The sequence below is a fragment of the Hyperolius riggenbachi genome, chromosome 8 (genome assembly GCF_040937935.1).
Source record: "Hyperolius riggenbachi isolate aHypRig1 chromosome 8, aHypRig1.pri, whole genome shotgun sequence".
In the NCBI taxonomy this organism is placed as follows: Eukaryota; Metazoa; Chordata; class Amphibia; order Anura; family Hyperoliidae; genus Hyperolius; species Hyperolius riggenbachi.
This window is the reverse complement of record NC_090653.1, coordinates 4,341,152-4,355,490: the sequence shown is the minus strand read 5'-3', so window position 1 is coordinate 4,355,490 and position 14,339 is coordinate 4,341,152. Positions and strand designations below refer to the sequence as shown.

Genomic DNA, 14,339 nt, shown 5'->3' with positions numbered 1-14,339 from the left:
TATTAACATTTTAAAATAAGAAATATATCAATTTAAAGTATGAGAATAAAGTTTAGAGTCAATTAACTACTTCAGTACCAGCAGCCTCTGCCCCCTTAAGGACCAGAGGGTGCTGGTCCAGTAAACCGCTGCTTACCGATGAATCGCCGCTAAAATCCGCCGCTCCCGCCGGTCACGCCGCTCTGTCCCCGCCGCAGGCTGCTCTCTTTGCTGTCGCTATGACAGCAGAGCGCTGTGCGCCGGTCAGGAGCCGTTCCCATTGGCTCCTGGCCCCGTCACTCAATGTAAGCCAATGGGAACGGCTCCTGCCCGGCTCACAGTGCTCTGCCGTCATAGAGGCGGCAGGGCAGCACATTGCAGCGGGGACAGAGTGGCGGGGAGGGGCGGGGGGCGCGGTCAATGGGACGTAGAGCTTATGTCCGGTCAGGACCGCAGCGCCCCCTGCCCGCCGTAGATTTAAACTGCGTCAGTCAGAAGGTAGTTAACCACCCTGGCGTTCTGATTAAATCGCCAGGGTGGCTGCGGGAGGGTTTTTTTTAAATTAAAAAAAAACTATTTCATGCAGCCAACTGAAAGTTGGCTGCATGAAAGCCCACTAGAGGGCGCTCCGGAGGCGTTCTTCCGATCGCCTCCGGCGGCCAGAAGTAACACGGAAGGCCGCAATAAGCAGACGTCCTGACGTCAGCCGCCTCCGATCCAGCCCTTAGCGCTGGCCGGAACTGTTTGTTCCGGCTACGCTGGGCTCGGGCGGCTGGGGGGACCCTCTTTCGCCGCTGCACGCGGCGGATCGCCGCGCTGCAGCGGCGATCAGGCAGCACACGCGGCTGGCAAAGTGCCGGCTGCGTGTGCTGCTTTTTATTTCATTAAAATCGGCCCAGCAGGGCCTGAGCGGCAGCCTCCGGCGGTGATGGGCGAGCTGAGCTCGTCCAGACCGCTCAGCTGGTTAAACAAATTTTTTCAGTAGAAAAATACATATATATCTACACTTGTATAACTACGGTTAATAAATGTATAAATATCGTTTTTTGTTATAGACGGTATTTTGCCATTTCAAGCCGTTAATTCAACATATTTTGCACTTGATTTTCGTTTATAATACAGAAACAAAAAATATTGTTTTACATAAAGACTTGTAATTTCGTCTAAATCCCGCGCCCTTTTTCCAGATGCCTTTTTTCATGTACGCCAAGCGGTGGCCACGGACAGGTAACGTATAGTGCATGGGGGGCCCATTACACATTAGGGGGGGGGCGGATGTAGCGTGCCCGGCGGATTCCTGAGAGATTTCATGATAAAATTGATTGGGAATCAACCTGCGGTGTACGGGCAGCTGACAGATCTCTCTCCAATCAGATTCCATGAAACAGAGATCTGTCTCTTGGTCGATTCTGCCCATCATCACTAGATGTATGGCTAGCTTAACAAGATTGGAAGTAAAAAGATAAAAAGTGAATCCTAGTGAAGGCGGGGAGGCGCGCACCACTCTGACACACAGCTATAATAGCAGCTTCTAACTGACATCTGTATTTGTGCACCACGCCCACCCGCCAGAGGGCGGGGCCTGAGGTTATGTCATTTTTAAAGCGGACCTGAACTGACAACCTCCCCTCTGCTCTAAAAAAGTACACAACCACATAATAACGTTTAACCTCTTCGCGACTGCTCCATGCCGATTGCCCTGAGCAGCGCGGGAGCCCCAGGACCGCTCCACACCGATTAGCATGAATGGCTGTGGGCGGGGATAGCAAGGGATCGAGCGCGCTGACGCACGCACATCCCCGCTTGAATGACAGAGCGGAACATCGTCATTTGCTCCCTCACCACTAGGGACTGTTAGATGGCGAAACGGCCTCGCCGCTAGGGACTGTTAGATGGCAAAACAACCTCGCCGCTAGGGACTGTTAGACAGCGAAACAGCCTCGCTGCTAGGGACTGTTAGATGGCGAAACAGCCTCGCCGCTAGGAACTGTTAGACAGCGAAACAGCCTCGCCGCTAGGGACTGTTAGACAGCGAAACAGCCTCGCCGCTAGGGACTGTTAGACAGCGAAACAGCCTCGCCGCTAGGGACTGTTAGACAGCGAAACAGCCTCGCCGCTAGGGACTGTTAGACAGTGAAACAGCCTCGCCGCTAGGGACTGTTACACAGCGAAACAGCCTCGCCGCTAGGGACTGTTAGACAGCGAAACAGCCTCGCCGCTAGGGACTGTTAGACAGTGAAACAGCCTCGCCGCTAGGGACTGTTAGACAGCGAAACAGCCTCGCCGCTAGGGACTGTTAGACAGCGAAACAGCCTCGCCGCTAGGGACTGTTAGACAGCGAAACAGCCTCGCCGCTAGGGACTGTTAGACAGTGAAACAGCCTCGCCGCTAGGGACTGTTAGACAGCGAAACAGCCTCGCCGCTAGGGACTGTTAGACAGCGAAACAGCCTCGCCGCTAGGGACTGTTAGACAGTGAAACAGCCTCGCCGCTAGGGACTGTTAGACAGTGAAACAGCCTCGCCGCTAGGGACTGTTAGACAGCGAAACAGCCTCGCCGCTAGGGACTGTTAGACAGCGAAACAGCCTCGCCGCTAGGGACTGTTACACAGCGAAACAGCCTCGCCGCTAGGGACTGTTAGACAGCGAAACGGCCTCGCCGCTAGGGACTGTTAGACAGCGAAACGGCCTCGCCGCTAGGGACTGTTAGACAGCGAAACGGCCTCGCCGCTAGGGACTGTTAGACAGCGAAACGGCCTCGCCGCTAGGGACTGTTAGACAGCGAAACGGCCTAGCCGCTAGGGACTGTTAGACAGCGAAACGGCCTCGCCGCTAGGGACTGTTAGACAGCGAAACGGCCTCGCCGCTAGGGACTGTTAGACAGCGAAACAGCCTCGCCGCTAGGGACTGTTAGACAGCGAAACGGCCTCGCCGCTAGGGACTGTTAGACAGCGAAACAGCCTCGCCGCTAGGGACTGTTAGACAGCGAAACAGCCTCGCCGCTAGGGACTGTTAGACAGCGAAACAGCCTCGCCGCTAGGGACTGTTAGACAGCGAAACAGCCTCGCCGCTAGGGACTGTTAGACAGCGAAACGGCCTCGCCGCTAGGGACTGTTAGACAGCGAAACCACTGTCTAATAGCATTGTACAGCGCTGCGATCTACAGCACCACTGTACTGGGGACAGCCGTGTGACAGCTGTCACCCTGGGAGGAAAAAAAGTGATTTACTGTTTAGGCTATGACAGCCGATCACATTGATTGGCTGGCGGGGGGAGGGAGGGTGAATTAAAAAAAAAGAAAAAAAAAAAGGGAAATGTGTTTAAAAAACAAATAGTTATTAAAAAAATAAAAATAAACAAGTCAGGAGGGAGCAGATCCCACCAACAGAAAAGCTGTGTTGGTGGGGAGAAAAGGGGGTGGGGAAGGGAGTCAGTTGTGTGCTGAGCTAGGCCTTAAAGCTGCAGTGGCCTATTTAGTCAAAAATGGCCTGGTCACTAGGTGGGTTTAACACCGCAGTCCGTAAGTGGTTAAACAAAAAACATTTCTTTGTTACAGCTGATACAAATCCTAAAATAAATCTGCTGTGTGTCTACTTTCTGATTAATAGAAGCAGACATATTGTTTACAGCCTGGGCTTTTTAAATACGCTTATCTGTTTATGTGCCATAGGCAGTCATGTGACACAGGGGGGAGATCAAATTACAACTTGTGAATAGATAAAAAATGAGGGGGAATTAAACCTCTAAACTCTCTAAATACATACAGGGTGCATTCTCTGTGTTTTCCTTCTGTCCTGTGCAAGAGTTCAGGTCCAGTTTAACCACTTCCCCACCCCCGGGACGAGTAACTAAGTCCCTGCAAAATGCCATAACTCTGTTCAGGGAGGTAGCTACCACGTCCCTCCCCACCGCACGTTCCCGCTCGCCTCCTGCGCTCGTTACCGTCGCCGATCGTTAGCCACTAGATCAGTGAATAGAAACACAGTTCCCGTACATTAATCTAAGTCCCCATGTTAATGACCGCAGCTGTCTATGAGACGCGCCACCATTCACAAACACCGTCCAAGCATTGCTTCCTGTTTGCCTAGTAATACTACGCATAAGGAGGTCAGCTACAAGGACATCTTGTGGCCAAATAGTAAAATTACATCTACATTTTTTTTCAATAAAGGACCTATTTTATCTCACCTTATTTTTACATTTTAAATTAACCCCTGACCTTCCACACTCTCCATTAGCTACCAATTTATTTATTTTTAAATTAATAATAAATGTTTACAAATAAAAAAATACATAAGTAGTTATGTATCTTAGGGACTGAACTTTTTTTTTCTAATATGGATGTCCAGAGGGTATATTACTGTTACTTTATAAATGATGGGGCTTGTGATTAGGGATGGACACAAAACTGAAAAATTGCACCTTTATCTCCAAATGAAATATTGGCGGCATACGTTGTACTAGTGAAACATTTTAACCGTTGCAATAACCGGTACAAATGGGCAAATACAATGTGTGGGTTTTAATTACGTTAGCATGTATTATTTTAAAACTGTAATGGGTGAAAACTGAGGAATAATGCATTTTTTCCCATTTTTTTTCTTATTTTTCCTGTTTAAACACTTTTAGAATAAAATAATTCTTAGCAAAAAGTCACCCCCCAAAGAAAGCCTAATAAACAAGATATAGATTGTTTTGTTGTGATAAGTAGTAATAAAGTTATAGGCGAATGAATAGGAGGGGCGCTTATAGGTGAAAATTGCTCTGTTTTTTTAAGGGGAAAAACCCTTTGTTGTGAAGTGGTTTAACTACATGAATTTAGAAAAAACATGACAAGAAATATTTTATTTTGACATCAATTCGAAATTCTTAGCAATTTCTTAGCATTCTTTGTCATTCCTAAACATTACACACTACTGTATAGAAGAGTATTGTTATTATTATCATCCTACTAATATAATTGGGCAGCACGGTGGCGTAGTGGTTAGCGCTCTCGCCTTGCAGCGCTGGGTCCCTGGTTCGAATCCCAGCCAGGGCACTATCTGCAAAGAGTTTGTATGTTCTCTCCGTGTCTGCGTGGGTTTCCTCCGGGCACTCCGGTTTCCTCCCACATTCCAAAAACATACAGATAAGTTAATTGGCTCCCCCTAAAAAAAAAATTGGCCCTAGACTACAGTACTTACACTACATAATATAGACATATGGCAATGGTAGGGATTAGATTGTGAGCTCCTTTGAGGGACAGTTAGTGACAAGACAATATATATATATATATATACACTGTACAGCGCTGCGTAATATGTCGGCGCTATATAAATACTAAATAATAATAATAATAATAAATGGGAAAGTTCGGATGTTTGGCTGTTTGGATATTTGGATGTTTGTTACTCGATCACACAACAATGGCTGAACAGATTTGAATGAAATTTGGCACACACATAGTACATTACCTGGAATAAAGTATAGGATACTTTTTACTCCCATAACCAAAAAGGGGGCAGAGACAAAAACAAATTTGTCTAGGAAAATATAAACTGCAGCCATTCTTACACTGTTAATGGCAGGGTTCTTAAACTTTGCACAGTTGGTCGTTGGGTGACTGGGATTAATATTCAGAAATGTGGGAGGAGCCTACAAAAGCCAATCAAAATTCACCTATTGACTTTCAAGGGGAATATTTAATTGCTGCCATTTTTGCACTGTTAATGGCACAAGCCTCAAACCTGGTAGTTGGTCATTGGGTGACTGGGATGCAAATTCAGAAAAGGGGGTGGAGCCACAAACAGCCAATTAGATTTTTTTTTCATTTCAATGCAAATTATTGATACCAAAGACCGCAAAGCTCACAAACTTGGTCATTGAGTAATTGTGTGTTAGGGTTAGAAAAACTAGGCGGAGCCAACACCGGCCAAATACATACCCAGAGGCAAACCCAAGATTTTCAAGGGGAGGATTCCTAAAAGGTCTCCCTTAGCCTTGCAGAATACCGTTCAATAATATGGTAGGACATCATACTGGGTACACATAATGCAATTTCCTGTCCGACTGACAGGATCGGATTATTTTCTAAATGTCCGATCTGTTCCCGATTGACAACGGGATCGATCAGGAGCAGTTTGGATACAGATAAGGACAGCTGACATTGGTAATGAAGGGGAAAGTGAAGCATTCACACAGCAGGACACAGGGCTGTGCGCATACCTGACTCTGTTAAAGAGAAACTCCAACCTAGAATTGAACTTTATCCCAATTAGTAGCTGATACCCCCTTTTACATGAGAAATCTATTCCTTTTCACAAACAGACCATCAGGGGGCGCTGTATGGCTGATTTTGTGCTGAAACCCCTCCCACAAGAAGCTCTGAGTACCGCTGTACTTTTGGCAGTTTGTTACAATGTAGCAAGGCTCACAGACAGGAATTAGCTGTTTACAGCTGTCTCTAACAGTCAAAACAGCTAGGAGCAGCTACATAACCTGCCCACAGTAACAATGTCACCATGTGATAAATGTCAGAATGTAAATCGGGGAGAGGAAAGATTTTACAATGGCCAAACACTGACTAAATCATTTATACATAATTATTGTAAAAATGAAGCACTTTTTTATTGCATTATTTTCACTGGAGTTCCTCTTTAAGTTCCCCAGAGCTGCTCCATGCACACACACTGCTGCTCCATGCTCTGTACACACGTTGCTGCTCCATCCAAAATCATCTGTAGCTGGGAAAAATAGGGGGCGGTGCTGTGAGATGCAGGATGCCTGCAGCTATTCTGGTGTCTCAACTTGCGCCTGTCCCCAGACACTGCACCGGCCCTGGTTTGAGGGGGGATTCTGGGCAGCTGTAATCCCCCCCTGCGGTTGCCTATGATACCCGGGCAACGCTGGGCCATCATCTAGTTATTAATACATAGAGGACAATCCCAGCCAGCTGACCCAAAGGAGGTTTTGGAAGCAGGCACACAGGCCACGTGACCAGCATTGTGGGATCTGCATACAGGCGCTTGGCGTTATTGAATTCTTACCATGTGAATTAGTGCGGTTATTAGTGTGGCCGATTCCCCTAAAACTCTGGCAACCATCCGAACACTTTAATTACCACATTCAGCCTTACAGATTGACAACAAATCAGACGGCTTGTGGCTGGAGGAGAGCATGCTCCGAACCCAGCTCTACATACAGAATATTCTCCCTGCACAGATCACATCTGGGGAATTGGTGTTTTATCTCTCCTATTAGTAACCCTTAGCTGTCACTTCTGGCCCGGCAGACTGACAAGCCATGGATATCTGTGGCAGGCCGGATGATGCTTTCCGTGGCTCCCCCCTCTCCTGGAGCAGATCTGACCGGCAGAAGAAAGCCAAGGTGTCAGCGGAGGAGTTGAAAGGTAATCCTGATTCACCAGAGGAGAAGAATGTTTTAGCATAAACCCAAATCTGACTCCTTGCTATCAGAAATAAAATCCCCGACATCACAGGTACTCCTCCGATCACCGGCGTGTCAGGGCTGCTCACTTCAAACCCGCGCGTCGTCTTTAAGTCTCCGGGAATAAGACGGCGGCGGCTGCTGCGGAAAGCCGTTGGGGCGCCTTGGGACGGCTTGTTAACAGTATATTAATAATTGTTTTGGCAGGTGACTCGGTGAATTCCCAGGCAAGGGGATGGAAATGACAGAATTAATTTTGATCCTTGTGATATCCTATTATTGATGGTAAGTCCAGTCTCCGCGAGATAAGGGGAGGAAAATCTATCTAGCACTTTCTGCCGCCTTCCCTGTTTAATCCTCTCTCCGCCAGCCAGGTGCTCAGCTCCTCCAACTAATTAAACTTCATTTACAAAAGTTTGGGATTTTCTGACTCTAGCTGGAAAACAGCTGACTTACTTCACTTCCTTCTGTCTGCGATCTGCACAGACGTTCACAAATACTGTTTAGAAGAAAGGAATTTCCACTTTGCTGGTTTTCTCTTACAATAAATCACAACAAATGGCGAGGGGGGGGGGGGGGGGGGGTATGACCAGTGAATCATGTCCACAAGTGCTGACTGCGGGGAACAAATATAGGGCTATGAAAATCCAGACTATTATGGTGGCCTCTATATGTTGTCAATGATGTGTTAATTATGACTAGAGTTGGGCCGAACCTCCGATTTTAGGTTCGCGAACTTTCGCGGAAGGTTCGGTTCGCGTTAAAGTTCGCGAACCGCAATAGACTTCAATGGGGTGGCGAACTTTGGGGAAAAAAAAATTATGCTGGCCACAAAAGTGATGGAAAAAATGTTTCAAGGGGTCTAACACCTGGAGGGGGGCATGGCGGAGTGGGATACACTCCAAAAGTCCCCGGGAAAAATCTGGATTTGACGCAAAGCAGCGTTTTAAGGGCAGAAATCACATTGAATGCTAAATGACAGGCCTAAAGTGCTTTAAAACATCTTGCATGTGTATACATCAATCAGGTAGTGTAATTAAGGTACTGCTTCACACTGACACACCAAACTGTTCACTGAACAGAACAGGTATGCAGTGGCAGGTTCACTGAACAGAACAGGTATGCAGTGGCGGGTTCACTGAACAGAACAGGTATGCAGTGGCGGGTTCACTGAACAGAACAGGTATGCAGTGGTGGGTTCACAGTACAGGTATGCAGTGGCAGGTTCACAGAACAGGTATGCAGTGGTGGGTTCACAGAACAGGTATGCAGTGGTGGGTTCACTGAACAGGTATGCAGTGGTGGGTTCACTGAACAGGTATGCAGTGGTGGGTTCACAGACACAGTACAGGTATGCAGTGGTGGGTTCACAGAACAGGTATGCAGCCAGGAACAAGCTAAGCCTAACTAATCTTTCCCTATGAGAGACAGTGCAGCAGCTCGCCCTACTCTCACTAATGCAGGCAGGCACACGAGTGACCGTAATGGCCGCCGCTGCCTGCCTTATATAAGGGGGGTGGGGCTCCAGGGGCTAGTGTAGCCTAATTGGCTACACTGGGCCTGCTGACTGTGATGTAGAGGGTCAAAGTTGACCCTCCATGGTGCATTATGGGGCAAACCGAACTTCTGAAAACGTTCGCCTGCGGGACGCGAACGCGAACCACGGAGTTCACATGGAACCGTTCGCAGGCGAACCGTTTGGCCCAACTCTAATTATGACTTGAATACAAACTGCAGCTTGGGACTGGACAATATTGACACAAAGTGCACCTGATTCAGCTCACCCTGTTCCTGAACCCCTCCTTATCTTCAATTCTTCCTGATTCCAAACCTTACCTGACCCTCACCCCCAACCATCCCTGATCCTAAATGCTTTCTGATCCTTGGGCCTTCATCATCCTCAACCCTTTCCTGATCCCAAACCTTATCTGACCCTCACCCCCAACAATTCCTGATCCTAAATGCTTTCTGATCCTTGGGCCTTTCTCATCCTCAACCCTTTTCCTGATCCCAAACCTTACCTGACCCTCACCCCCAACCATTCCTGATCCTAAATGCTTTCTGATCCTTGGGCCTTCCTCATCCTCAACCCTTTCCTGATCCCAAACCTTACCTGACCCTCACCCCCAACAATTCCTGATCCTAAATGTTTTCTGATCCTTGGGCCTTCATCATCCTCAACCCTTCCTGATCCCAAACCTTACCTGACCCTCACCCCCAACAATTCCTGATCCTAAATGTTTTCTGATCCTTGGGCCTTCCTCATCCTCAACCCTTTCCTGATCCCAAACCTTACCTGACCCTCACCCCCAACAATTCCTGATCCTAAATGCTTTCTGATCCTTGGGCCTTCCTCATCCTCAACCCTTTCCTGATCCCAAACCTTACCTGACCCTCACCCCCAACAATTCCTGATCCTAAATGCTTTCTGATCCTTGGGTCTTCCTCATCCTTAACCCTTCCTGATCCCAAACCTTACCTGACCCTCACCTCCAACAATTCCTGATCCTAAATGCTTTCTGATCTTTGGGCCTTCCTCATCCTCAACCCTTCCTGATCCCAAACCTTAGAACTAAAAGAAAATGGAGCGCGCCATAGTGCATTAAACGTTAAGAGGATTTTATTGACAATTAAAAGTTTTACTCACAAACAGTGGTTATGTGACTCGCATATCAGCGGACTGCCAGCCGCTTGCCTCTGCAGTGGAGGATGACGCGCTGTGGCCAGCAGCGCGGGTTCCGATGTCCTGGGCTCCGTCTCACTGGGAGGTGGGCGTTGCTGGAGTGTCAAAGAGCGTGTGACGTCATTATGCGTTTCGGCGTCTGGCGCCTTCGTCAGATCTGGCCACAGCGCATCATCCTCCACTGCAGAGGCAAGTGGCTGGCAGTCCGCTGATATGCGAATCACATAACCACTGTTTGTGAGTAAAACTTTTAATTGTCAATAAAATCCTCTTAACGTTTAATGCACTATGGCGCGCTCCATTTTCTTTTAGTTCTACTGCAAACCACCCTGTTCTGGAGCGCTGCAGTGTCTTGAACTCTAAAGGGGAACCATCTGTGACTGTGCGACATTGACTTGGAGCGCAGGATATCCTTGTATGTTTGTGATCCCAAACCTTACCTGACCCTCACCCCCAACAATTCCGGATCCTAAATGCTTTCTGATCCTTGGGCCTTCCTCATCCTCAACCCTTCCTGATCCCAAACCTTACCTGACCCTCACCCCCAACAATTCCTGATCCTAAATGCTTTCTGATCCTTGGGCCTTCCTCATCCTCAACCCTTTCCTGATTCCAAACCTTACCTGACCCTCACCCCCAACAATTCCTGATCCTAAATGCTTTCTGATCCTTGGGCCTTCCTCATCCTCAACCCTTTCCTGATTCCAAACCTTACCTGACCCTCACCCCCAACAATTCCTGATCCTAAATGCTTTCTGATCCTTGGGCCTTCCTCATCCTCAACCCCTCCTCTTACCCTTCCATATTCCTAACCCTCCTGACCCTCATCCTCTTCCTTAAAGTGAACCAGAGACGAAGCACCCTTGTGTATTTTACCATAGAAATCAGTGGGAACATTAGAGAAAACATTTACCATGCTCTCTGTTCCATCCTCACTGCTAAAAGTGTCTGTTATCTAGCTGAGATAAGAATCCCGGACTGAGCATTGATTCTGGCTTTGCTATAATGACTCAGCTATAATGATTCCTGAGCAAAGCCAGCAGGGGGCAGGCTTGGACTTGAAGACAGCAAAGAACACAGTCTCAGCTATAATTATTCTGTAGCAAAGCCAGACCGACTGCTTAGTCGGGATTCTTATCTTAGAGGTGATAACAGGCAAATTAAACAGAGAACAATGTAACAAAGAGCAGATTAGGTGTTTACTGTCATGTTCCCACTGATTTATAAGGTAAAATACATGAGGTTGCTTCATCTCTGGTTCTCTTTAAACATTCCTGATCCTCAACCCCTTCCTGACCCATTTCATACCAGCATCCCTTTCTGATCCTTAATCTCTCTGGAACTCAGCCCTTCCTACCTTAAATCCTTAATGATCCTAAATCCTTCCTCATCCCTAAGGCCCGTACCTACATTGCGATTCTTCAGACCATTTTCCCAACGACTGGTGATTTTTTTGAGCGATGAGTGGTTGTTTACGCAATCTCGTGTCATGAGTACAGGCACAAGATCACGCGAACATCACTTAACGTCACGTGGCAACGACGACCATCACGGCAGATCAGATCTTTAAGATCCCTTATGACTCCTGGGCAATGAACTGCGATCACCTGAAGTCTTGTTGCGCCCGTCGTGTAACATCGCGCATACCCTCCGTAAGATGAATGAGGACGGACTGCTGGAGCGCTCGTCATCAGGGAGACGTCAATGGATCCATCTCCCTACATCGCTAAGTGAGTACATAGCTTAACACCTTCCTGAACACCGATCCTGAAGTAATGCCTGTGCTATCCTCCACCAGACTAGTCAGCTGTCACCAATGGACTCCGCCCTGCAGAGGGTCTGTCACCAATGGACTCCGCCCTGCAGAGGGAGTACTTCTAGCAGTTAGCAACCGCCACAACAATGAGCTACATTCGATCATCATTCATCTTCTTCAGCCTTTTTATACCAACATTATTCCCCTTTACAATAACGTTTGCAGAAATGGAACTCTTACCTTTGACCAGTTAATCCTCTTCATTGTAGTTTCGGGTTTGTAAACTTTCTTTTGCTTCATTCCAAACGGTAAAACCACGGGAGCCGGAACTCTGGCACCTGGAAATGGAGGCGGGGCTCCCAGGCCAGCCAGAGGTGGAGGAGGAGGAGCACCAGGAGGTCCAAAACCAGGCGGTGGTGGTGGTGGAGGCGGGCAACCTCCAAGAAAAGGTGGCGGTGGTGGTGGAGGAGGCGGCGGGCCACCAGGTAGAGGTGGGGGTGGAGGTGGGGGCGGCGCACTGCCAGCTCCTGGGGGTGGTGGAGGTCCAGGCGGAAGTTTGGCACCCTGGAATATAAGAATTAGAACAATTTTTTTTAAATAAAATTGACATAATTATATTGATATAAGCTAATTGGTTGAATAAGAAATGCCTGCAATATAAGGTAATCACAACAATGTGGTAAAAATACCTCTGAATAAAATTAGTTGCATTTATATCTATGTGGCATCACATTCAGACGTGGACCTACATTGTACCTCCGATGAGAATCGATGACATCACTGATGACTGCCTTTACATAAGTTGTGTATGTATATATATATATATCAGAATCAGAATCAGAATCATTTATTTCGCCAAGTACAATGGGGGTTGTACCCGGAATTATTTTTGGCACATACAGGGTCGGTGATGGTACAGCAAAAAAACGCAAGCAGTAATGTACATTACATGAGTAGGGAGTACACAGTGCATGGGACATGATACTTAGTTACAAAGTGCATCTCTCCCACGCCGCGTCGGAGGTTGAGTGGAGGCAATGCTCGGCCGCATGTGCTCTTCCTGCCCCTCCGGCTGCGATAGTCCCTGGTGGGGCCCAAAGCCACTGTCCCCTCACTCTGCTCGGCAGCCTGCGATGCACGCCTACTCCCCCGATAGGTAGGGGAGATCGGGTGAGTGCAGCAGGGTGGATTAGGGGGAAAAATAGAAAAGAATCCGGAGCCCTGTGGCCGTGGCGTCCGAGTCCGGCGCCATCTTGGTGTCAAGATGTTCCGCACTGTGGAAAATCTCAGAAGACGTGGTCAGGAGCCAAAAAGTGACACCTGTGCTGGCCAGGAGGCTAATGAGAGAGGTGAAAAAGAATCCAAGGATCACTACCAAGGCCATCCTGGTGAATCTGGGCTTCGCTGGTGGCAATGTCTCAATGCAGACAATCAAACGGACACTGCACACTGCTGGGATGCAGACCAAGGAGGATGCCTCTTCTCCTGATAAGGCACACAAAAGCTTGCTTGGCCTTTGCAAATGCTCATCTGAACATCTTCTGGTCTTTTTGGGGCTGCCGATCTTGCTCTTTGCCGTCTTGCCTTTGGTGCGCCAGGACTGCTCGTGGTCAAACTCCAGGTCCTCCAGCCGCTGCGTGAGCGCCAGCTTCTGCTGAATGGCCATCCGCAGCAGAGAGTTCAGCGTCTTCTTCTCGTCCTCGGCAGCTGCCAGCTGCCTCTGCATCTCATCCAGCTGCGTAACGTACTCATCACATCTTGTGGCAAACATGGCTCTGAGTGACGAGAAGGTGGCGGCATCCTCCTTTAAGGCCTTCAGCTCGTTGCGTAGCTTGGTCATTGTCTCAGTCACCATAGTCTTTTCATTCTCATACTTATTCTTCAGGTTTGCGAGCGCAACTTCTGCCGTCTGTTTGTTTGCCTTCAGCACGGCTCGCAGAGTCGCTATCTGTTCCCGTTTGGTGCTAAGCAATGACTTCAGCTTGAGATATATATATATATATATATATAAATATATATATATACATATATATATATATATATATATATATATATATATATATATATATATATATGAGCTTCTATAGGTAAGACCAAATTCCCTGTCTGAAGATTAACAACTTTTTCCACCACTACAGTATATCTACGTCTTCTGTGACTTCATCTAACCCACGAGGACGTAGATTTAAGTCTTGTAGCTGAAGCACAACTGTGCAGGGTTGCGCATTGCTCATGTGCAAACCTCCAGCACTATCTGCTGCAGCACTAATTGGTGAAAGGGAATATATGTTCCCTGAGGTAATAAGATTGATTTTTACCATTAAAATACATTTTCTCAGTTCAAATTGAAAATTACACAATGTAGCATTATTTTAGAATCAAATATCTTTGCCATAAATTGTGACAGGAACGTAATTTAAGTTTTGTGATAAACAGTAGAAACAGCCAAACAAAATTTGTATTTTTTTTCCCTACAGTAGCACTTTTTATTTTTACAC

The 14,339-nt window shown here is 47.4% G+C and overlaps 1 protein-coding gene across 4 annotated transcripts in view; it reads right to left on the bottom strand.

The window, feature by feature from the left end:
- Positions 1-14,339, bottom strand: part of DIAPH2 (diaphanous related formin 2) — a 1,596,586-nt gene that overhangs the window by 978,644 nt on the left and 603,603 nt on the right. For all 4 annotated transcript variants that reach the window (XM_068249979.1, XM_068249980.1, XM_068249981.1 and 1 more), the window contains one exon: positions 12,082-12,405. In XM_068249979.1, the coding sequence (XP_068106080.1) occupies positions 12,082-12,405 (324 nt within the window). The remainder of the gene's footprint in view (positions 1-12,081; positions 12,406-14,339) is intronic.